Source organism: Psammomys obesus, unplaced genomic scaffold, assembly GCF_907164565.1.
Source record: "Psammomys obesus unplaced genomic scaffold, mPsaObe1.curated_primary_1811, whole genome shotgun sequence".
Classification (NCBI taxonomy): Eukaryota; Metazoa; Chordata; class Mammalia; order Rodentia; family Muridae; genus Psammomys; species Psammomys obesus.
Window position 1 is genome coordinate 7,437,903 of NW_026590663.1, and position 18,287 is coordinate 7,456,189.

Below are 18,287 nucleotides of genomic sequence, written 5' to 3' on the forward strand. Positions count from 1 at the left end.
AAAGTCAGATGTATAGTGATCTCTGTGACAATGAATAAAGAGCAGTGATGAAAAAAACAATGTGTTTGAATCTATTTATGTGCTAAACAAATGAAGGAATATACATTGTTAAACTCTAGAAAGATTGCTTTTTTAAAAATCTTCACATTTAGAAAGGACAACAAGTAGGAGCTGAACATGCAGGTCTGGACTTGGTGGATTGCAACCTTCTTTTCTGTTATGTCACTGAATGCTACATCGTTGCTTCGGATACTTTTCTTTCTTGTATTTTGTGGCTCTCCTGGTCCCTGGGGGGCTGTAGGCAACCAGCCCTCGAAGGCAGGAGGAGAAGAAGGCCAGGCATAGGGCTGGGAAGGCTGTGAGCAGGACAGAAATGACCTCCTGGAACCACTTCAGGGAAAACAAAGGCTTTAGAGGCCCTGGGGAGTGGGTGGGTGGGGGGTCCCAGGATAGCTGTACATGATTGGTTGGAACTAGACACTTCAAGGATGCTTGATTTGCATTAGGCAGCACGGTGATATCATATGAACAAGAACACAGTACCTAATTGTCCTATAGGCCCTGGGAGGGGAGAGGTAGCAGAGAGCTGTGCCAAAGGCCATCTGTCAGATGTGTTTAGTGGCATCCATGCTTAAAGACATTCTCCAGATGCGGTCAGGAGAGAGCAGGAGGCCTGCTGGGGAGAGGGAGTCCCCCATTTAGTGCCTCCGAGCTCAGAAAGGCTACCCAGACTGGGAGGATTGCAACCTCAAACAGCAGAGCCCTTCCAAAAATACTTCATAATAAAAAAAGGTTAAGAAATTCTTCTCCTAGTAAAGAGTCTGTTTGTTTTGATTTAAGATTTATTGTTAATGATGTTTTTGTTCGCATTTATGTCTGTGTGAGGGTTGAGGGTTCCAGATCCTTTGGAACTGGATACAGATAGCTGTGAGCTGCCATGTGGGTGCTGGAAATCAAACCCTGGGTCTCAGAAGAGCAGCCAGTGCTCTTAAGCGCTGAGCCAGCTCTCCAGCCCCTTGTTGGTTGTACTGGGGGCTGAATCCAGGATCTCTACCCCTGAACTACATCCTCATCCTTTTTTATGTTTTATGTTGAGACAGGATCTAACTAAGTTGTGCTGGGCAGCCTTGACTTCTCCGTCCTCTTCCCTCAGCCTCCTGAGTCCTGGGATTTATAGACCTATGCCACCAGGCCTACATACTAGGCTTATTAGAAGAAGAATAACATTGTGAACCCGAGAAACATTACTCAACAAGAAAACAGAGTGTTAAATTCCATTTCCATCTCTAAAAATTCTGTTGTGTTATTTTGTTGTTGTTGTTACTTTTGATTTCTACAAATCTTACTAAGTCTTGGTACTCTGTGCAAAACTGTCATTAGTGTAAAAAGCCAGGTTGCATATTGGCTTATATGAATTATAGGTGCTTAATATAGCATTTTACATAGCTTGTATATATGTAACTTTAATGGCTACTTAGTATTTCATTGTATTTAAAAAAATACCATGTTCTTTGTTTTTGCAACTTTTCATGGTTTTAGATTCTCCGATTGTCATCATCTCTAAGCTGATTAAGAGCTAGATACTAGGTACCTAAATTCTTTATCTTGTCATTGTCTGCTTATCATCTCATCCAATTCCACAGCAGCCCATTTTATAGATGAGAAAACTGAGACTTGGAAATGTTAAGTAACTTGCAATTTTCATAAGGACTAACAATCATATCCTGACAGCTACACTCTAGTACTTTCAATCCTTAGGCCATATTTATTTTGAACTCTTTCCATTCTGCCCATTAAGTGGATGGTCAGCATTATGCCAAGTTTGGGGAATCCAATTTTAGGGCTTCCCTGTACAGTTCATTCACAAAGATGGTATTGGTGAATGGCTATATATAATCTTCTTTTTTTTTGGTCCACTTACACAATTTTAGAAAGTCTTCCCCCCCCCCAATGTGTTTTTGTTGCCAGTATCCTGAAAAAGAATTAAATATTTTAGTACTGTTTATTTGTGTGTGTGTGTGTGTGTGTGTGTGTGTGTGTGTGTGTACACAGTATACAGGCCATCCAGAGGCCAGAGGAAGATATCTGTAGTTTTCTTTAATTGCTCTCCAAATTGAACCAAAAACTCATCTGCTGATTCTTGGCTAGGCTGGCTAGTCAGAAAGCTCTCAGGACCTAGCTGTCTCTGCCCACTGCTCTGAAGTTAAGACCCATGTTCAGCTGTGCTGGCTTTTTATGCAGGTTCCTAGGGGTTCTAGCTCAGGTCTTTGTGCTTGCCTAGGGAGCACCGAACCATTTCAAACATTTCCCAGCCCCTAGGCCTACTTGTGAAAGCAGAGGTTTTCTTTTGTAATGATTGCTCTTTCCTACCATACATCAACTTACAAAAAAAACCCCTTCTTTTTATAAGAAAAGTCAGATTTCTCCATCTCTTAAAAAACTTTAAAATATTGCCTGTAGTATTGGTTTTTAGATAGTTACATAACAAATGTTTTTAAAATTCAGTATCAGGGAAATGGCTGGCTCTTCCCATCAAGTAAAACGTTTCTTTTGATCAATGAAAATTATATAACCTTACATTATCATTTTTATTTTTGTCTTGGTTGTGATACTTCTTGTAGACTTCAAATTTAAAATCTACCTGGGACAGTGGCTCTCTGCCTCCCTAATGGTGTGACCCTTTAATACAGTTTCTCATGTTGTGTTGACCTCCAACCATAAACTTATTTTGTTGCTACTTCATAACTGTAAGTTTGCCCCTCCATGGGGGGCGTGACCCAGAGGTTGAGAATCACTTTGCACAATGCCACTATCCTGGGCCTCTGCTATAGAATGCTGGTTTTCAGAAGGTGGAGATTTTGCTTATCTTTGTTTTCCGGTTCAGTGGCAAAGCTCTGGGCAGAGAAACAGGTCAAAGGCCCTATGGTGGGATCTCGTTCTTTCAAATGTATAAACATCACGTAACTCTCAGTCACTTAGCTTGTTTCAATTTCGGTATGAAGCAACATGTTCTATACTCTGAAGTATTCTCAAGAGGGAAACTTTACTCCCTGCTGAACGATGGGGTGTTGTATAATTGAGAAAGGTCTTGCTGTTTCACAAAGGCATTTCTTATTGGAATTTATGCCACTCTGAAGCACAAGCAAGAGTCTTAGAGACGGTTTTCTGGGTTTTGGTGTCTCTTTAGTATCAGAGTGAAATGTGGCAGAATTAATCTGGAGAAGCTACAGCCAGGCGCACCCAACATGCCCTGTGAATGGACCGTGCACCTCTCAGGCTGCCCTCTGAACCCTGGTTGTGTCTCAGCTCTGGCGATCTTTGTCTGGAGCAATGGCATCTTTCAGGACTCTGGTCTTCACTGGGGGGCTGCCCCACTTGAACCTTCTAGCTACTCTGCTCTTCAAAGCCTGAGGCTCACCCTGCTGCTGCTTAGCCTTGCAGTCCTGGCCTCTCCCTTTGCTTACTCTTTGCTGCTGTGGTGGAGGGGGCTGACATTGCTTTCCTGGTGGGGATCAGGCCACCACAGAGGTTCGGCTGATTTCAGCTTACTGCCTTCCCCGGAAAGGGCTGCAGAGTCGATCTTCCATGGAGACCCCTGCTGTCTTCTGGTTCTGAGTTCTACTTTATCCACCAGGTTGAGAACACACAATGTGATCATATCAGTGTTTTTCTTCTCAAAACATTCGTTTCATAGGATCTCTTTTCCTGTGATGGTTATTGCTTTTCTATGTAAGCAATAAAGGGAACCTTACCAGGTTAAACTACATGACAATTTCCAGGATCAGGCTGGGGTTGGAGCTAAGTTCTAAAGTGTTTTTCTAGCGTGCATGTGACATTGGGCTCCATGCTCAGTGCTGTCATCTCTGGCTCTCCAGCCTGCTCTGTGGCTTTCGGGTTTGCCAACCTTTTAATTATAAGAGTTATTCCTGGGGCTGGAGCGATGACTCAGTGGTTAGGAGCACTTCCTGCTCTTCCAGAAGTGTTCCCATCACCCACACTGGACTGTTCAGAACCAACTCTAGCTTCAGCTCCAGAGGTCTGATGCCCTCTTCTGGCCTTCACAGGCCCTCACATACCCCGCCACAAACACACACACACACACACACACGAAAATAAAATAGAATTTTTTTTTTTAAAGTCAGTTCTTAAATCAGCAGAAACAGATTTAGAGACAGTCCCTTTCAGTTTGTTTTCTCGGATAAACCTAATAGCGTGTGATACAGATGGGTATTAGAGGGTGGTGCAGATATTTTTACTTTTGTATTGTCTGTTTGTACATGTATGTATTCATGAGTGCGTGTGGACATGTGCATGTATGTGTGCTTATCAGTGTGGGCGACAGAGAACAACCTGGGGTGCTGTTCCTCAGGTGCCTATCACCATTGTTTGAGACAGGTGTGGAAACGTTGCCACGTGTGCTAGGCTAGCGGTCATGTGTGCTAAACTCATTAAACTTAAATAACATTGAAAATTCACTTCCTCAGTTTCACTTGCAATGATGTAAGTTCTCATTAGCTACAGCTGGCTGGTGGTTACCTTGCTGGCCAGAGCATGAAGACAACATTCACCACTGCAGAAAGTTCTAGACAACACCAACCCAGACTTTTCTCTATGGATACGTATACATAAAGACGACAAAAGAAAAGGGAGACTAAGTAGCTGAGAAGTAGTTGAGGGCCAGGTGTGCTATGTTAGGGAGTTGAATTTTGTCCTGAACTTGAGAGGATTGGCACGGGTTGAAAAGTGCATTAAGGTAAGAACACCAGGGTAATGGTATGGAGGACTGAAATTGAAGGTGGGCTGAAGAATGGAGACAGGCGTTTCCTTCCCCCACTCCCATAGGAAGCTTGTCAGACAATTAAACATCTTTGTCTAGGTTCTGGATTCTATAAATGCACACAGAGGATGAGGAGGTATGCTTGTCTACTAGAGAAGCAGGCACATACCTAAGATCGGACTACATATGCTAGACAGTTCTGACTTGATCCCTTAAGGCACTGACCTAGCGTTGCTCACTAAAAAGTACGTTTATCTATGTATGTGTGTGCATGCACACGTCACAGTTTGCATGAGGGCGTCAGGGGACCACTTGCAGGAGTCTTTTTTCTCATACCACTGTGTGGGTCCCAGGGACTGTCTTAGGCCATCAGGCTTGCCTGCAAGCACCCTTACCTGTTGAACTCTCTTTGAGATTCCTGTTCACTTTAAAAAGAGAGGAAAACAAAACACCCTCCTTGGAACAGGAGGTAACAACAGATGGTATGGACTTTGTAGGATTTTCCCAAGGACAAAATTCTATGCCGTAGGGAAAAGGCGTTTCTTGTGCATGTTTATGCTCTGTAATTTGGTTGTTAGTACTGACGAGTAGGGTCAATGGTTGTGTAGAAATAGAAAGTTAATGCAAGGTAAAAGAGAATTGACTGGATGAGTGGGGAAAAGGACAGCAATCAGATAAATGAGCTGTTTGGAACCACAGTTTCAATTACAAATTATACTGCCTCAAATATCCTAGAGAGAGCTGCTCAACTGTGGCAAAGGTCAAATTCACTAAAGACGAGGCCCTGGAGCTGAGAAAACAGGGTACTGGGTAAGGCCTCATCAACGCGATAATACATATATAATCCGGTGGAGTGTACACAGAAAGACCCGTTTTCTTTTTTGAATAGCGTGAACTCAAGGTACAGGCTTGGATTTGGAGATCCAGGAAGATGCTGACCCCAAGACCTGACCCTGAGATGAGTCATGCAAACAACTTCTTAAAAAAAGCTATAGAAGGAATAGTGTCTTCAAGGTAGGGTCAGGTTTCATGACTAAATAACACATACAAGGACGTGTGCTCTAAGAAGGGGCACTCCAGCATCATGACGTCTAAACATCCTCTTGAATGTGACTTTGCTGTCCCACATCCAGCTGGCAACCTAAACCGCTGTGGTCAGAAGTGAGGCAAGGGGTTGTCTTCCGCCCTGGGCTGGCATACCCCAAGGCTTTTCCTAACCTCCGTGGAAGCAGCAGGGAAGGAGCTGAAAAACGAGGCCCTCCTCCTCAGTGACCACGACGCGTCATCCTTCTAAGAGACGCTTATTACTTCCGGCAGCGTTAGCGGGACTCAAAAGCCCTAGAGCCCAGCGATAGTGCGGACAGCGGAGAGAGCCGCGGCCACCTTCCGGGTCCAGGCTAACAGCAGCAGGTTGCCCGCTGACGGCGACTCTCCAAAGTTCCCTCTACTCCGCGGCGGGGAAACGTCGCAACTCCGCGGGCCGGCTGCACTGGCGTTCCCGCAGGATGGCCTCCCCCGCAGCCGAGCCCCCGGGTCCTTCAGTTCCGGCGTCCGGCTCCGGAACCCCGGTGTACACGTGGGCGCTCGGCCGCCTGAGGGGCGGGGCGGGGGCGGGGCCAGGCGGGAGGGCGAGGCCGGCCCCGCCTCCGGGGTTCCCATGGCTCCCCGCGCCCCACGGACAGATGCTGACGTGTCCTTTCTCTCCCACTACACCTCCCGACACCACCGACTCAGACTTCCCCGGAAGTTCCGCCCCACACTTGGCCCGTCACGGCAAATCAGCTCTTTCAGCGCTTCCTGGAGCTCCCCACCCGGTTTGGGACCAGGGGGCGGGGCTTCGTAAGCAGCGTGCCTATTGGCTTGGGGTCCGGCGGGTTCTGGACGCTGATTGGCCAGAGGGCGGTGGCGCTCTGGCACGCTTGCGCGCGAGTAGAACGTGTGGCGGCGGCGGAGATCGCGTCTCCCCTTTTGCTCTCAGTCCCGCCGCTGCTCCGGTGTGCGCCTGGCGCTTGCATCCAGCCCGCCGACGGTACCTGTCGCCCGCCTGCTCCTTGTCGCGGCAGCCTCTCGCCAGCGCCGACTCCCGCCCTGACAGCTCCAGTCCGGCCGGCCGCCCCACTTGCTGCCTTTCCAGCTCCACACATGGCCTCCTCCGCGCAGAGCGGCGGCTCCTCCGGGGGACCCGCGGTCCCCACCGTGCAGCGGGGCATCGTCAAGATGGTGAGAGCGGGGCCCCGGACCCCTCTGCCGCCTTGGAGCGGGAGTCAGGCACTGACTCCTTCCCCTCCCGTCAGCCTGCATGATCTCAGTTCGCCTTTCCTCTGCTGCTTCCTCACTCTCCACCTACTATCCGAATCCTCACCGGACAGAACCCGGCGCCAACTTTTGCCTCCCGGGCACCCTGTCATGGTTCGGTCCCAGTGATTTTCGTGGTGCTGGCGGCTTTTGGAGCCCCTGACTGTTTACCAGAAGCAGATCTCTTACGGATTCACTAACGGAGATAGTTCATGAATAGTTCTCCCATCCCCCCCTTTCTGCCCATTTTGACATACACAGACCAGGACGCAGTTTTTTCGGTACTCTCCTTTTTATCCCCCCACATCTTTTCCTGGAACTCCAGGAATGGTTGGCTGTCATGAAGCCTTTCTCTTCTTACTGCCTTTCAGTTACTTACTCAAAGTTTTCTCATCTCTTTGCCCCTTTTATCTGTGTCTAGTTTGTAGGCTTGAAAGCCCCTGATCTTTGGGTACTTTTGACCTAAATATTTATTCTGCCAGGGATTTTATATTAAGTAGCATTTTCTCACTTCCTGAGGATAGGGAGACTGCTTTAAAGAGGGCAAGTAACTTGCCTTAAGGGCACATGGCGGTTTGGCTTGGAGCCAATGACAGGAGCCCAGGTGTTCCGATTCCCTGTGTGGCGCTCTTAGTATATCCTACCCACTTGCATACCTTCACTTTCTTCATTCTGGATTTTGAACTCCATCACTTCCCACTTCCACACTAACAAATTTGTTTTTCTTATACTGTCTCTCCTTTTTATCCTTCCACATCTTGAAATCTGACATTTTTTGCTTGTTAACAGATTTTCTGGTTGAGATGGCTGTAATCTTTTAGATTGCTTTTCATATCTTAACTCCGACTTTTCCCTCCAGAGTGGAAGATGTTTTTCCTCAAAAATCTAGTTTATAAATCATTCTTTTTTGCTGTCCCATCGTCTTTCATAGGATTACTGTACTGTGCAGGGATGGGGGGTAACCAGGAAGATGGCTCAGTGGACAAAGGTGCCTACTGTTCAATCGTGAGGACCTGGTTTCAAAACTTCAGCACCCACGTTAAAGCTGGACGTGGCTGTTCCATTTTCCGTAACCTCAATGGGGAACCCTGGGATTTTGCTGGCTGGCTAGCCTAGCTAAACTATCAAGCTTTAGGTGCAGTGAGAGACCCTTTCTCAAGGGAATAAGGTGGAGAGCAATAGAGGAAGACATGTTCTCTTCTGTGCTCCAGCATTTTTGGCCTCTGCATGGGCCCTCAGGCACATGTTCTACATATGTGCACACATGTGCAACTCTCAAACATGAATATTCTGCAGCTTGTGTGTATAAACTCTTTCTCCAGTTCCTCTAATTCTGATATATTCATTTCTTAGATAATAACCAGCTACCAAGTGAGATTCTTGGGATGGTCAATATTGCCTTTTCTATTATATATAGACAGTTAGAATTCATTAGGTTCAGGGAGTAGGGAATTTCCAAGGTGCAAGTTTTCTCTCTTTGAAATTTTGACTCTTGAAAGGATTTTCCTGAAGTGCTTCCTCTTTCATTACCCTTTTCCTTTGTACTGGTTCTCTTCATTACAGGAACAGAGTATCACTTAGCTGTCTTATGTGGTTTTGGTGGCCTGCAGGAGATTTTTTTTAGTTTTCTTACTATTGCTTGACTTTTTCTTAATTTAAAGGACTCCTTTCTATAGGCGGGAGGTTGTAAGAAACCGAACTGATTTTTGCTTTTGACAATGTTGGAAGCCTCCAGGGTATCTGGATTCTCTGAGGGGATTGTGCTGCTCACAGGTACTTCCCCTGTGGACACTATTACATCCTCCGCTGGGTTCTGTCCCCATATCCTCTCACTTATATCAACTAGCAAGCAGATGTCTAATCTGAGGTTCAGATAACCTAGCTTACCCAGACAGGTACCTTTTATTAATAATCAGAGCCAGAGCTGAAATTGAACCCAGGTCTGCCTGCCCCCACACAAGTGCTAGTGTAAGTTGTGCTGTGAGGCCTCTGACTCGGGACTTGGGGGTATTACTTTCTGACATAAAGGGTGGGGCCAGTGATTCGAGGCCGCAAATTACAGGAAAGTGAAGCTGACTGTACTTGAGAAAAGATTAGATGCTGTTCCATGACTTGTTGGTTGCTGCTGTTGTGGTTGTGTGACTGCATTTGGTGTTTCTGGTTGCTGTGTACTTAGCGGTGTTTTGTTGTGTGGTATTTAAGATTCAGTGATTTGAGCAGTCTGTCCTGGGCATGGACTGCAACATGCGCTGACTACACGGCAGGGGGTTGGGTGGGTGAGCTACCAGCAGCAGATTTGTGCCAAGTTTACAAGCCTTGTCTGGAATGAAAAATTGACCAATGGCAAATTGGTCTCAGAAGCTCTTCTGCTAAGCAAAGTTGTATTTTCTTGAAGAGTAATTGTTTCCAGTGTTGTTAGGAACTTCTTTGTGAGAAGTCTGCAAAGGAGGGTTGAGCTCTTTTTCAGGAAAGAGAGAAAGAGGCAGGCTGATAAGGTAGAAAACGGTGCTGCTTTCTTTTGCCTTCTGGAAGGGTGCAGGGATTGGGACATGAGTAAGGAAAGGTGTGCTTTTGAGTGGGAGCATTCAAGTTCCTGTGGACTGGACTGATCTGAGGGTCAAAAATGGTTGAAGGTGGAGGCTTGTTTTTTTGCAGTGGGAAGGAATAGTTCTGTCTTTCTAAGACTCTCTCTCCCTCTCTTTTCTCTCTGGTAAAAGAAAATGTTGTAGGGTCATAAAGAGTCTGTTTCTTCTGGTCTCTGAGAGCCAAGTTTAAAAATGACTGGAGCCAGTGGCTGTATGTACTGTCTAGATTGGGGGCCAGACCGTTTATTCTGGAGTATCATTAAAGAGGAAGTGGGGCAGTACGTTGACAGAAGCACTGTGGAGGCTTCTTGTTACCAAAAAAAAAAATAGAAAAAAGGTTGAGGGAAAAATGATGGGTTTCTGTGTTTTTGAGTTGGGATCAGATGAGCAAAGGTGCAGGTGGGCAAAATGCAGCTTGGGTAATTGACTGTCTCTGTCGAATCAGATCTGATTCCTGAAGCCACTGGAGCGCCCAGCTCTGGGTATGACTGCTTTGCTGGACTTTTCTCTAGCTGTGACAGAACTTTGTCTGCAGATGCTCCTTAGGTGAGGCTCAGCCATCCCAGCTAGTGGGACTTAGAATAGTCCTTTTTGGCTTTACTGACCAAGTTTCCTTTATGTTTTGGGCACAGAGCCTTCTCTGGCTTTCCGCTTTAACTTTGAAATCTGGTATGTTTGCGTATCTCCTTAGGCAGGCGCACATGACAGCTTGGCTTTCACAGCTGTAGACGAAGTGCATTCCTCAGATAGGGAAGTGGTGCCCCTCATTGTGTGGGCGATGTGGAAGGCCTCCGGGTGGGATTGACCCCCTCCTAGGAGGAAAGGACCTTTGATCGTTTTGTGCATCTGCCTCTCGCTGTTGACCAAGACTGAGGGATGCCTGAAAGGCGGAGTGAGTGACCACAGCTTTCTGTTTCCATGGGATTCATGCTGCCATGTGTTGTAAATTGTAAATTTCCTTCCAGGTAGTTTGTGGAAATTTTTTTTGGAGTTTAGCCTGTACAAGATTCTTCCTATAATTGAGTTTATTATACTTAGGCATATTTTGGTCTTCTGAGCTAAGAAGGATGTTTCTTTTGAGATTTGTGTGGGGACAGAGTAGCCGGCTGATGTTGACTTGCTTGTTTTTTTTTTTTTTTTTTTTTCTTTTTTAAGACAAAGTGTCATGTAGCCCAGGCTACCCTCCAACTACAGTGACCTCAGAATCTCAGTCCTCCTGCCTCTGCCTCCTGAGTGCTGGGATTACAATTGTGCACTGCACAGCCAGCTTTGACTTTCTTCGTTCTGTATGTGCTTATTTTACTTAGGGACAAACAGAACAACCATGTTCTTAAGTAGTTAAGATACCCTTGTTTACCATTCAAAGGTATAAGGTAGCTAAGAAACGGTGTATTAGAGGGCCATGTGCACAGTAGAGTCAGATAGATGTCCCTGTGAGTTTGATGTTGCCCACTTCCCAGCAGTGGCACATGGTAGCTTTTGATCCATCAGTAAAGGAACACCAAGTTATTCTTGCATCTTCAACACTTTCTGAGTTTTCAGTGAGACGCAGCATCCATCTGGCTCTAGTTATGCTGACAGTAGTGCTGCTGTGTAACTAAATAGAGTGAGGAGTAATCACACTTTTTTTTTTTTTTTTTTTTTTTGAGACAGGTCTCATCGTGAAGCTCTGTGATCACCAGGTTGGCCTAAACTTGTTGTCGTCCTGCCTCTAACTCCTGAGAGCGGGGAATATGCGCATGCGCCCGGCTTTGTGATACTGGTTTTCTTTTGAACAACTATTTACTGTGCATCCACTTCTCTGTCCCGGCCGTGGGCTCTTGTCCTGTAGCTTACAGACGAGTCAGGACAGTAAAGAAGGGAATCAGTAAGCATGGCTAGAGGATAGTGAAGTCACACAGTGGGCTAGAACAGGGTGGTTGGGAACAGATTGATTCCTTTAGGTAGTGTGTTTAGGAAAGAGTCCTCTGTTGGCATTTGCACTGAGATTGGTGGACATGAAAGAGCCAGCCACAAGGGAAGTGTTTCCAGCCGAGGGAATGACAAGTGCAAAGCCTGTGGGGTTTCCACTGGCCATTGTTCTTCAGTGTCTTTAAGCACAGTACCGCACACAAATGGTATGCTTTAACAGGAGTTACTGCAGAACGTCTGCTTGGGGACGATAAAAGGATCAGGCAGTGGGTGTCCATTGCTCTGGTGTCCTGGTGAGATCACTGACTTGACAGTCTCCTGGAAGTGTGGAATGAGAAGCTGAAGGGAAATACCCTTGTCTTAGTTATGTGCTTGTTTTAGGACCAAGCGTCAGGCTTTTCTGACTTATCAGTTAGTCCTGTGTTTCCAAGTCTTCCTGCAGTGGGTACAGGGATTAAAAATAAAAGCCCAAGCAGGCTCAAGAGTTAAACCGGTAGTGGAACACTAGAATCGTCGGTGTTGGCGTTGTGAGCAGGTTCAGTGAGTGGTAAGTAGTGTCTGTCATGGTGTGTTTATACTTTTGTTAGCGTTGGCTTTTCACCGAGTTGAATGCTGCTCCGAAATTCCTTTCAGTTCTCTTCAACCTAGTAAGCTTGAGCTGTTAGTTCAGTGAGGAGCACAGAAGTGTGCCTCAGCTCAAACTAGTGGCCTGGGGCTGCTGGTGCTGTGCCCGTGGTTAGTTTCTACTTGTACATTTGGAAGAGAAAATTGCCTTTTTAAAAAAAATTAGACCCGAGGGTTCTGTGTTCTGGTGCACATTCACTTCTTAGCATGGGCTAGCTAGCAAGCTAATGCTTGGGGGGGTGTGTGTGTGTGTTTATGTGACATAATCCAGGTTGACCTTAAACTTGTGATCGCAGGCTGGGACCCTGTGGGCCGCAGTGTCTTACCCGAGTCTTATGGGGGATGCAGGCTTTGAAGTATTGCTGGCGATAAGTCCATGCCCCCTTTCTGTTGCTGCTTCCTCTCTGGGGAGACTGACATATGCTTTTTGTTTTTACAGCAGAAACTGATGCTGCCTCACAGGTTGGGAGCATTTGATGCAGATGGAGTGCTGTGGGATTTCACTCACTTTCAGTGAGACTTAATACGATACTTTAATGTTGTGTTTTTCTCACTTTAATGATTCAAAAATGAGCAGTAGTTTCAGTTGGCTTTTATTTTTTAAATTAGGAAGTCAGACAACTTGTGGGAAAGGTAATAAAAACTTTGGTTTCATTTTCAGGTGCCATTTTAAAAACTGTTTGTGTGGGGTGGAGAGGGGGAAAGGAAGAGGGAGGAGAGGGAGAGGACTGAACAACTTGGGGTGCTCATTCTTTCCCGCCACGTGTGTCTCAGGGATTGGACTCAGGTTGTTAGATTTGGTGGCAGATGCTTCTCAGCTGAGCCATGTCACCAGCCCTTAGTGCCCTTTTGAGATTGTCTGAGGTTTGTGATGTAAATGTGAAGAGTGGCTTACAGCATCATTTCCTTTCTTGCTAAGTCAGGTAGTGTAGAAAGTGCTCTGCTTTGGATGGTCAGGGAACGTCAGCCTCGTCTAATGGAAGTGAGGATATTTGGAGAATCTACCTCGATTAGTAAAGTCCAGCTTTACTGGGCAGCAGAGTGGCCAAGCTCATTGGCCTAGGAGTCAGGACACTGAAGTTTTGGCCTGCATGCACTTACTTGTTTTGGTTTTTCATCTGAGGGATGGGTTGGGTGAGATAGTCTACTTTAGACCCAATTTATCTGTGTGGCGACTCATTGACTCTAAACAGCTCTAGTCCCATAAAGCTGTGCTTATACTGGAAGCCGATTGGTTTCGTTTAGGCACACTGAGACAAAGTGAGAAATCGAATACCTTATGTCAGGCTTGACCCTGAATTGGTGTTTATCCCGCAAGAAGCATGCTTTCTGTTCCCTGTGCATTTTAAATTTAAAAACAACAACGAAATCCAACTTTTTTTTAAAAAGAGAAGGTAGATTATTGAAATACGGTTTTCTAGTGTGGAAGATTAAAGACTATGAACCAGACTAGACTATACGATCAGAAGGTAGTGTGGCTGGAGATTGGGTGGAGAGAGGGAGGGACTGGCTTTTCAGGAGCAACAGGTGTGAACGGTTGCTTCGAGTGGTCTTTAGCCATGCAGTCTCTCGTCTGTCCCTGACTACATTTCCCTGGAGTGGAAGGCCTTGGTTTGTGAAGAAGTGGGACCTTGAGTAGAGAACTCGTAGGAAGAGTCTGCTGTTGTCTGGTTCTTGATAGAGGGCCTCTGAGTGCTGCTGTTCTCACCTGGAGGTCGGCTGGTTATTTTTCTAGATAGCTTCCACTTTTATAAATAGGAATGATCTTTATCTGTGTGTGTGTGTGTGTGTGTTTGTATGTTGGGGAGTGAACCCAAAGTCATGTGTGTTGGCCAGCCATGCCTACCTGGAGCTACATTCCCAGTCCATCTTCATCTGTCTCTTCTTGATACTTTCTTTCATGGTTTCTTTTTTCTATTTTTTAGTTTTTAAATTTATTCTTACTGTGTTTGTTTATTTACTTATTCTCACTATGTGGCCCAGTCTGTTCAGTCCTAATCGTCGTGCCTCAGCTTGGATTATGGGTAGGTACCACCTTGCTGGATCTCAGTTTTTGTTTTTAAATAGAAAAACCTTGTTACATCCTTTCAGGACTAGATATGAAGCTACAGAAGGGATCCCCATGGCTCTAAGCAGGCCCTTGTGTGGAGCACATTGGGAAAGCACAGAGTTAGTGTGTAGGAGAGGCCCGGGACTGTGGAAAAGCCACCCCTGTATGGTTCTGAGAGGATGAGTTTAGGACATGCTGGGACTCCTGGACTTTCTATGTAGGTGAAGGGCAGGACACATAGAGCTGAAGTATGGTTGTGGGGTTGAGTATGCCAGAGGTTTATGAGGGAAGATGGTGAATTCTCTTGGCATTTGTTTTGATGACTCCCAGGTCATGGCATTGCTTTTAATCAATTCAGTATTAGGCTGTCATCAGGGTCCACTTACGGTAATGGTCAGATCCTATTCCTGGGTCATCACTGACAGCTGAGAAGTTGTTTATATGCATGACTGAGGCATATGCTCCTTTTAACAGTCACTGGCCACTTCAGTTTGTATTTGCATAGATTCCTGACATCTTCCTATCATTTGGCACCAGTACCCTGGCACATTATTGCTACGGAAGTCGTCTTTAGTGTCATTTCTAAATATGACAACTTTGGGTTCCTCACTTCCTGTTCTTGGAACCTGAAAGTTTGTGTTATTCCCCCCCCCCCCTTTTTCCACATCCAGACTGTACTGAGGGTAACCTTGAACTTTGGGTTTTCCTGCTTTTACCACTCTAGTTACATTGTACTGGGGATCAAACTTTGGGCTTCATTTCATGCCTACTAGACAAGCACTCTTTTTTTTTTCTTTTTGTTTTTTGAGATATCGTTTTGCTCTGTATACCAGGCTAGCCTTGAACTCAAGAGATCCATCTGTCTCTGCTTCTTTAATCAGAGGTGTGTGCCACCACACCTGCCTTTATTTCTTGACGTCCTCTTTTGTCTCTGCTATGGAGGGCAGGGCCAGCACCTGGGGTTTCAGTAAGGACTTTGTCAGTTGCTTAGTGATCTTGGATAGTCTGATGTTTCAGTACCCATAAGTCAAGTGGACATTTTGGGGTTTTTCTCCTGTCTGCTTTATCTGTAGAGAGCTTTGGGACAGGGAAAATTTGTGACTTTCAAATTACGGATGACAGGCAGAGAGCTCAGTCTTGTTTTTAATGGTAGGCACATAGTTCCTCTGTTTTTTTCTTGGTTAAGAAGGTGGAGGTATGTGATTATTGTGAAGTTAGAGATAACTGTCTGGATTCCTCTAAATGATCCTCTTAAAACCCTTGTGACTTGGGACCAGTGAGATGGCTCAGCAGGTATCAGTACTTGTTGCCATGCCTGATAACCTGAGTTTGCCTCCCAAGTGCCACTTGGTGGAAGAAATAACTGACTTCTGCAAGTTGTCCTATGACCTCCACATTTTCACTCTAGTGTGTGTGCGCCCTCCCGTATGCATACACACACACACACACACACACACACACACACACACACACACACACACAATAAAATAAATGTAAAAAAGCACCTACCATTTCCAAGGTGACTAGAATGCTAAGAGTAAAGGGAGTCTCTTGTCATAAGAGCCTTTTAAACCCAGTTTATGTTCAAGAGTGGTGTAGGAAAATGCTTAAATTAGGGTGTGGTTGCCAGAGGGGTGGAGTTTTATCCAGTTGGAGGAAGAAGGGAAAAAGTGAGAGCCTAGAGCTTAAGCTCAGTTACCTGTAGCCAGGGAATTAATCAGCTATAGGTGCATAATGCAACCCTTCTTTCCTCCCTTAGTGACATTGGGAGGTCTTGGTGAGCTTCAGGGTTGGTGAGAAAATGGAGGTGCTGGTTGGGTGGCATGCCCTCCCCCATATACCGTACTGTGCATTTCTTCCATCTGGCTGTTCTGAGTTCATTCCTTTTACGAGAGTTCAGATTCAAGTAAGCACAAGAGATTTTCAAGTTTTTTTAAAAGTTAATGACCCTGGGAAGATGGCTGTGAGAGCCCCAGTGTCTGACAGGTCAGTTAGAAGAGAAACTGAGGCAGAAGAAGCCATCTGCAGTCAGGTAGACACGCAGGACTGCTCCCTGAACCTTTGGGATGTGACAGTAGGGCCACAGAGTTTTAGTGTGTTGTGGTAGGCATGGCAACGTCGGCCACAGGGAGAGCCAGTGGACGGAGAAGACCGTGCCAGGTCTCCTCAGCTACAGCCTCTTGCTGTGGGTGCCGGGAACCAAACTTGGGTGGCCTAGAAGAGCAGAAAGCGCTTCAGTTTTTATCTTATTATTTTCTGTGTGTGGATGGTTTAGCTATGAGTATGTCTGTGCACCATGTGCCGCAGTGTCCAGAAGAGGGTGCTGGGTCTCCTGAGGAGGGGTTACAGGTGGTTCTGAGCTGCTGTGTGAGTGCCAGGAATTGAACTTGGGTCCTCTTGAAGTGTAGCCTGTGCTCTTTATGTGGGAATGAGGGAGGGCACTATGGAGCATTGTGGAGGTCAGTTGTCAGAAGACAACTTTTGGCTGTCTGTTTTCTCCTTCCACCATGTGAGGACCCAGGGATCAAACTCAAGACCTTGGGCTTAGGTTAGAAGCCTTTCCCCACTGAGCCATCTTGCTCCCCTTAGCCAGTGCTCTTAACTGCTGAGCCATCTCCCCAGCCCCAGGAAACACTCTTAACTACTGAGCCACTTTCCTAAAATTAATTCTTAAATTTAGCATGCAAAGTAGTTTCATTATGGCGTTTTCACATGGGTGCGGCAGCCCGCTTTACTCTGCTCTGTTCTATTTCTGTCCTCCTCACTGCTCCTGTCCACGCCTCCCCTCGCTTGTTGGTCCCTTTCCTCCTCCCAAGTAGTCTCCATTTCTGCATGGTTCACAGATACTCCATTACCATCCTTCCCCACACCTATTCCCCGAAGATCTCCACCTTGACTCGCACCATCCTCATCTTTGTTTCATTTCTCTGCCCACCCCCAAAACGTGCACGCACGCACATTTAGAATATGAGAGAAAACATTTGGTGTCTGTGTTTCTGAGTCTGGCTTGTTTCGCTTAACATAATAATTTCTAGTTCCCTCCACTTTCCTCCAGATGCCATGATTTTATTTTATTTTTTATGGCTGAATTAAATTCCACTGTCTGTGTAATTCACGTTTTCCTTAGCTGTCCGTATGTGGATTATGAATAAACTGGTTCCTTTCTTAGACTAGTGCAGCAGGAGATGTGAATGTACGCGTGTTTGTGTGGTGTGATGGTTTAGACTTGTCTGGGAGTCTAGTCAAGAGTGGCTACCTGGGTCATAGGGTGTTTTGAGGAACCTCCATACTGACTTCCATGACTCTAGTGGCCCACCAGGCGTGGGTTCTTTCTCATGTCCTCGCTATCATTTCTTGTGTTTTGTTTTTCTCTTGGGTTTTCTTTTTTAAAGATGGATTTATTTCATCTTTATTTATGTGTTGTGTGGTGTGTGCTGTGTGGTCTGTGCAGGTGAGTGCTGGCGCCCTGGAGGCCGAAGAGGGAGTCAGATATGCCTGGAACTTTAGTAATGGGCCCTCTGATGTGGGCGTTGGAACTAAACTCCCTTTCCGGGAGTAAAGAGTGTTTACTCTTAAGAACAGAGCTATTTCTCCAGAGTCTCTTACCCACTTTTGGAGCCAGGGTCTCATGTAGCCCAGGTTGGTCTTGAACTAGCTATATAGTGGAAGTTGACCTTGAACTCAGGATTCTTCTGTGTCCAAATGCTGGGATTACAGACTGCTGCCTCTGTATGATTGTCAGTGAGATGGAATCTCAAAGCAGTTTTTAATTTGTATTTCCCTGATGGCGAAGAATATTGAACACTTCAATTACTGACGATTTGTATTTCTTCTTTAAAAACTCTTTGTTTATTAGCTTATTCATTGATTGGTTGATTATGTATGTGTTTAACTTTTGTTTTGGAGGCAGGGTCTCTTGTGGCCCAGGCCTGGGTTGGCTTTGAACTCACTTTGTAGATTCCATGTCTGGTTTGGTGTTTACTTTTGTGGCTTTATACATCCTAAGACATCAATCCCCAATCGTGCATAGTTTGTAGGGAATTTT

At 45.8% G+C, this 18,287-nt stretch overlaps 1 protein-coding gene across 1 annotated transcript in view; it reads left to right on the forward strand.

The window, feature by feature from the left end:
- Positions 1 to 6,690: 6,690 nt before the first annotated feature.
- Snd1 (staphylococcal nuclease and tudor domain containing 1) overlaps positions 6,691 to 18,287 on the forward strand; it is a 397,879-nt gene continuing 386,282 nt past the window's right edge. Inside the window, exon 1 of the mRNA XM_055608222.1 lies at positions 6,691 to 6,997. Within this exon, the coding sequence (XP_055464197.1) occupies positions 6,920 to 6,997 (78 nt within the window). The 5' untranslated portion in view covers positions 6,691 to 6,919. The remainder of the gene's footprint in view (positions 6,998 to 18,287) is intronic.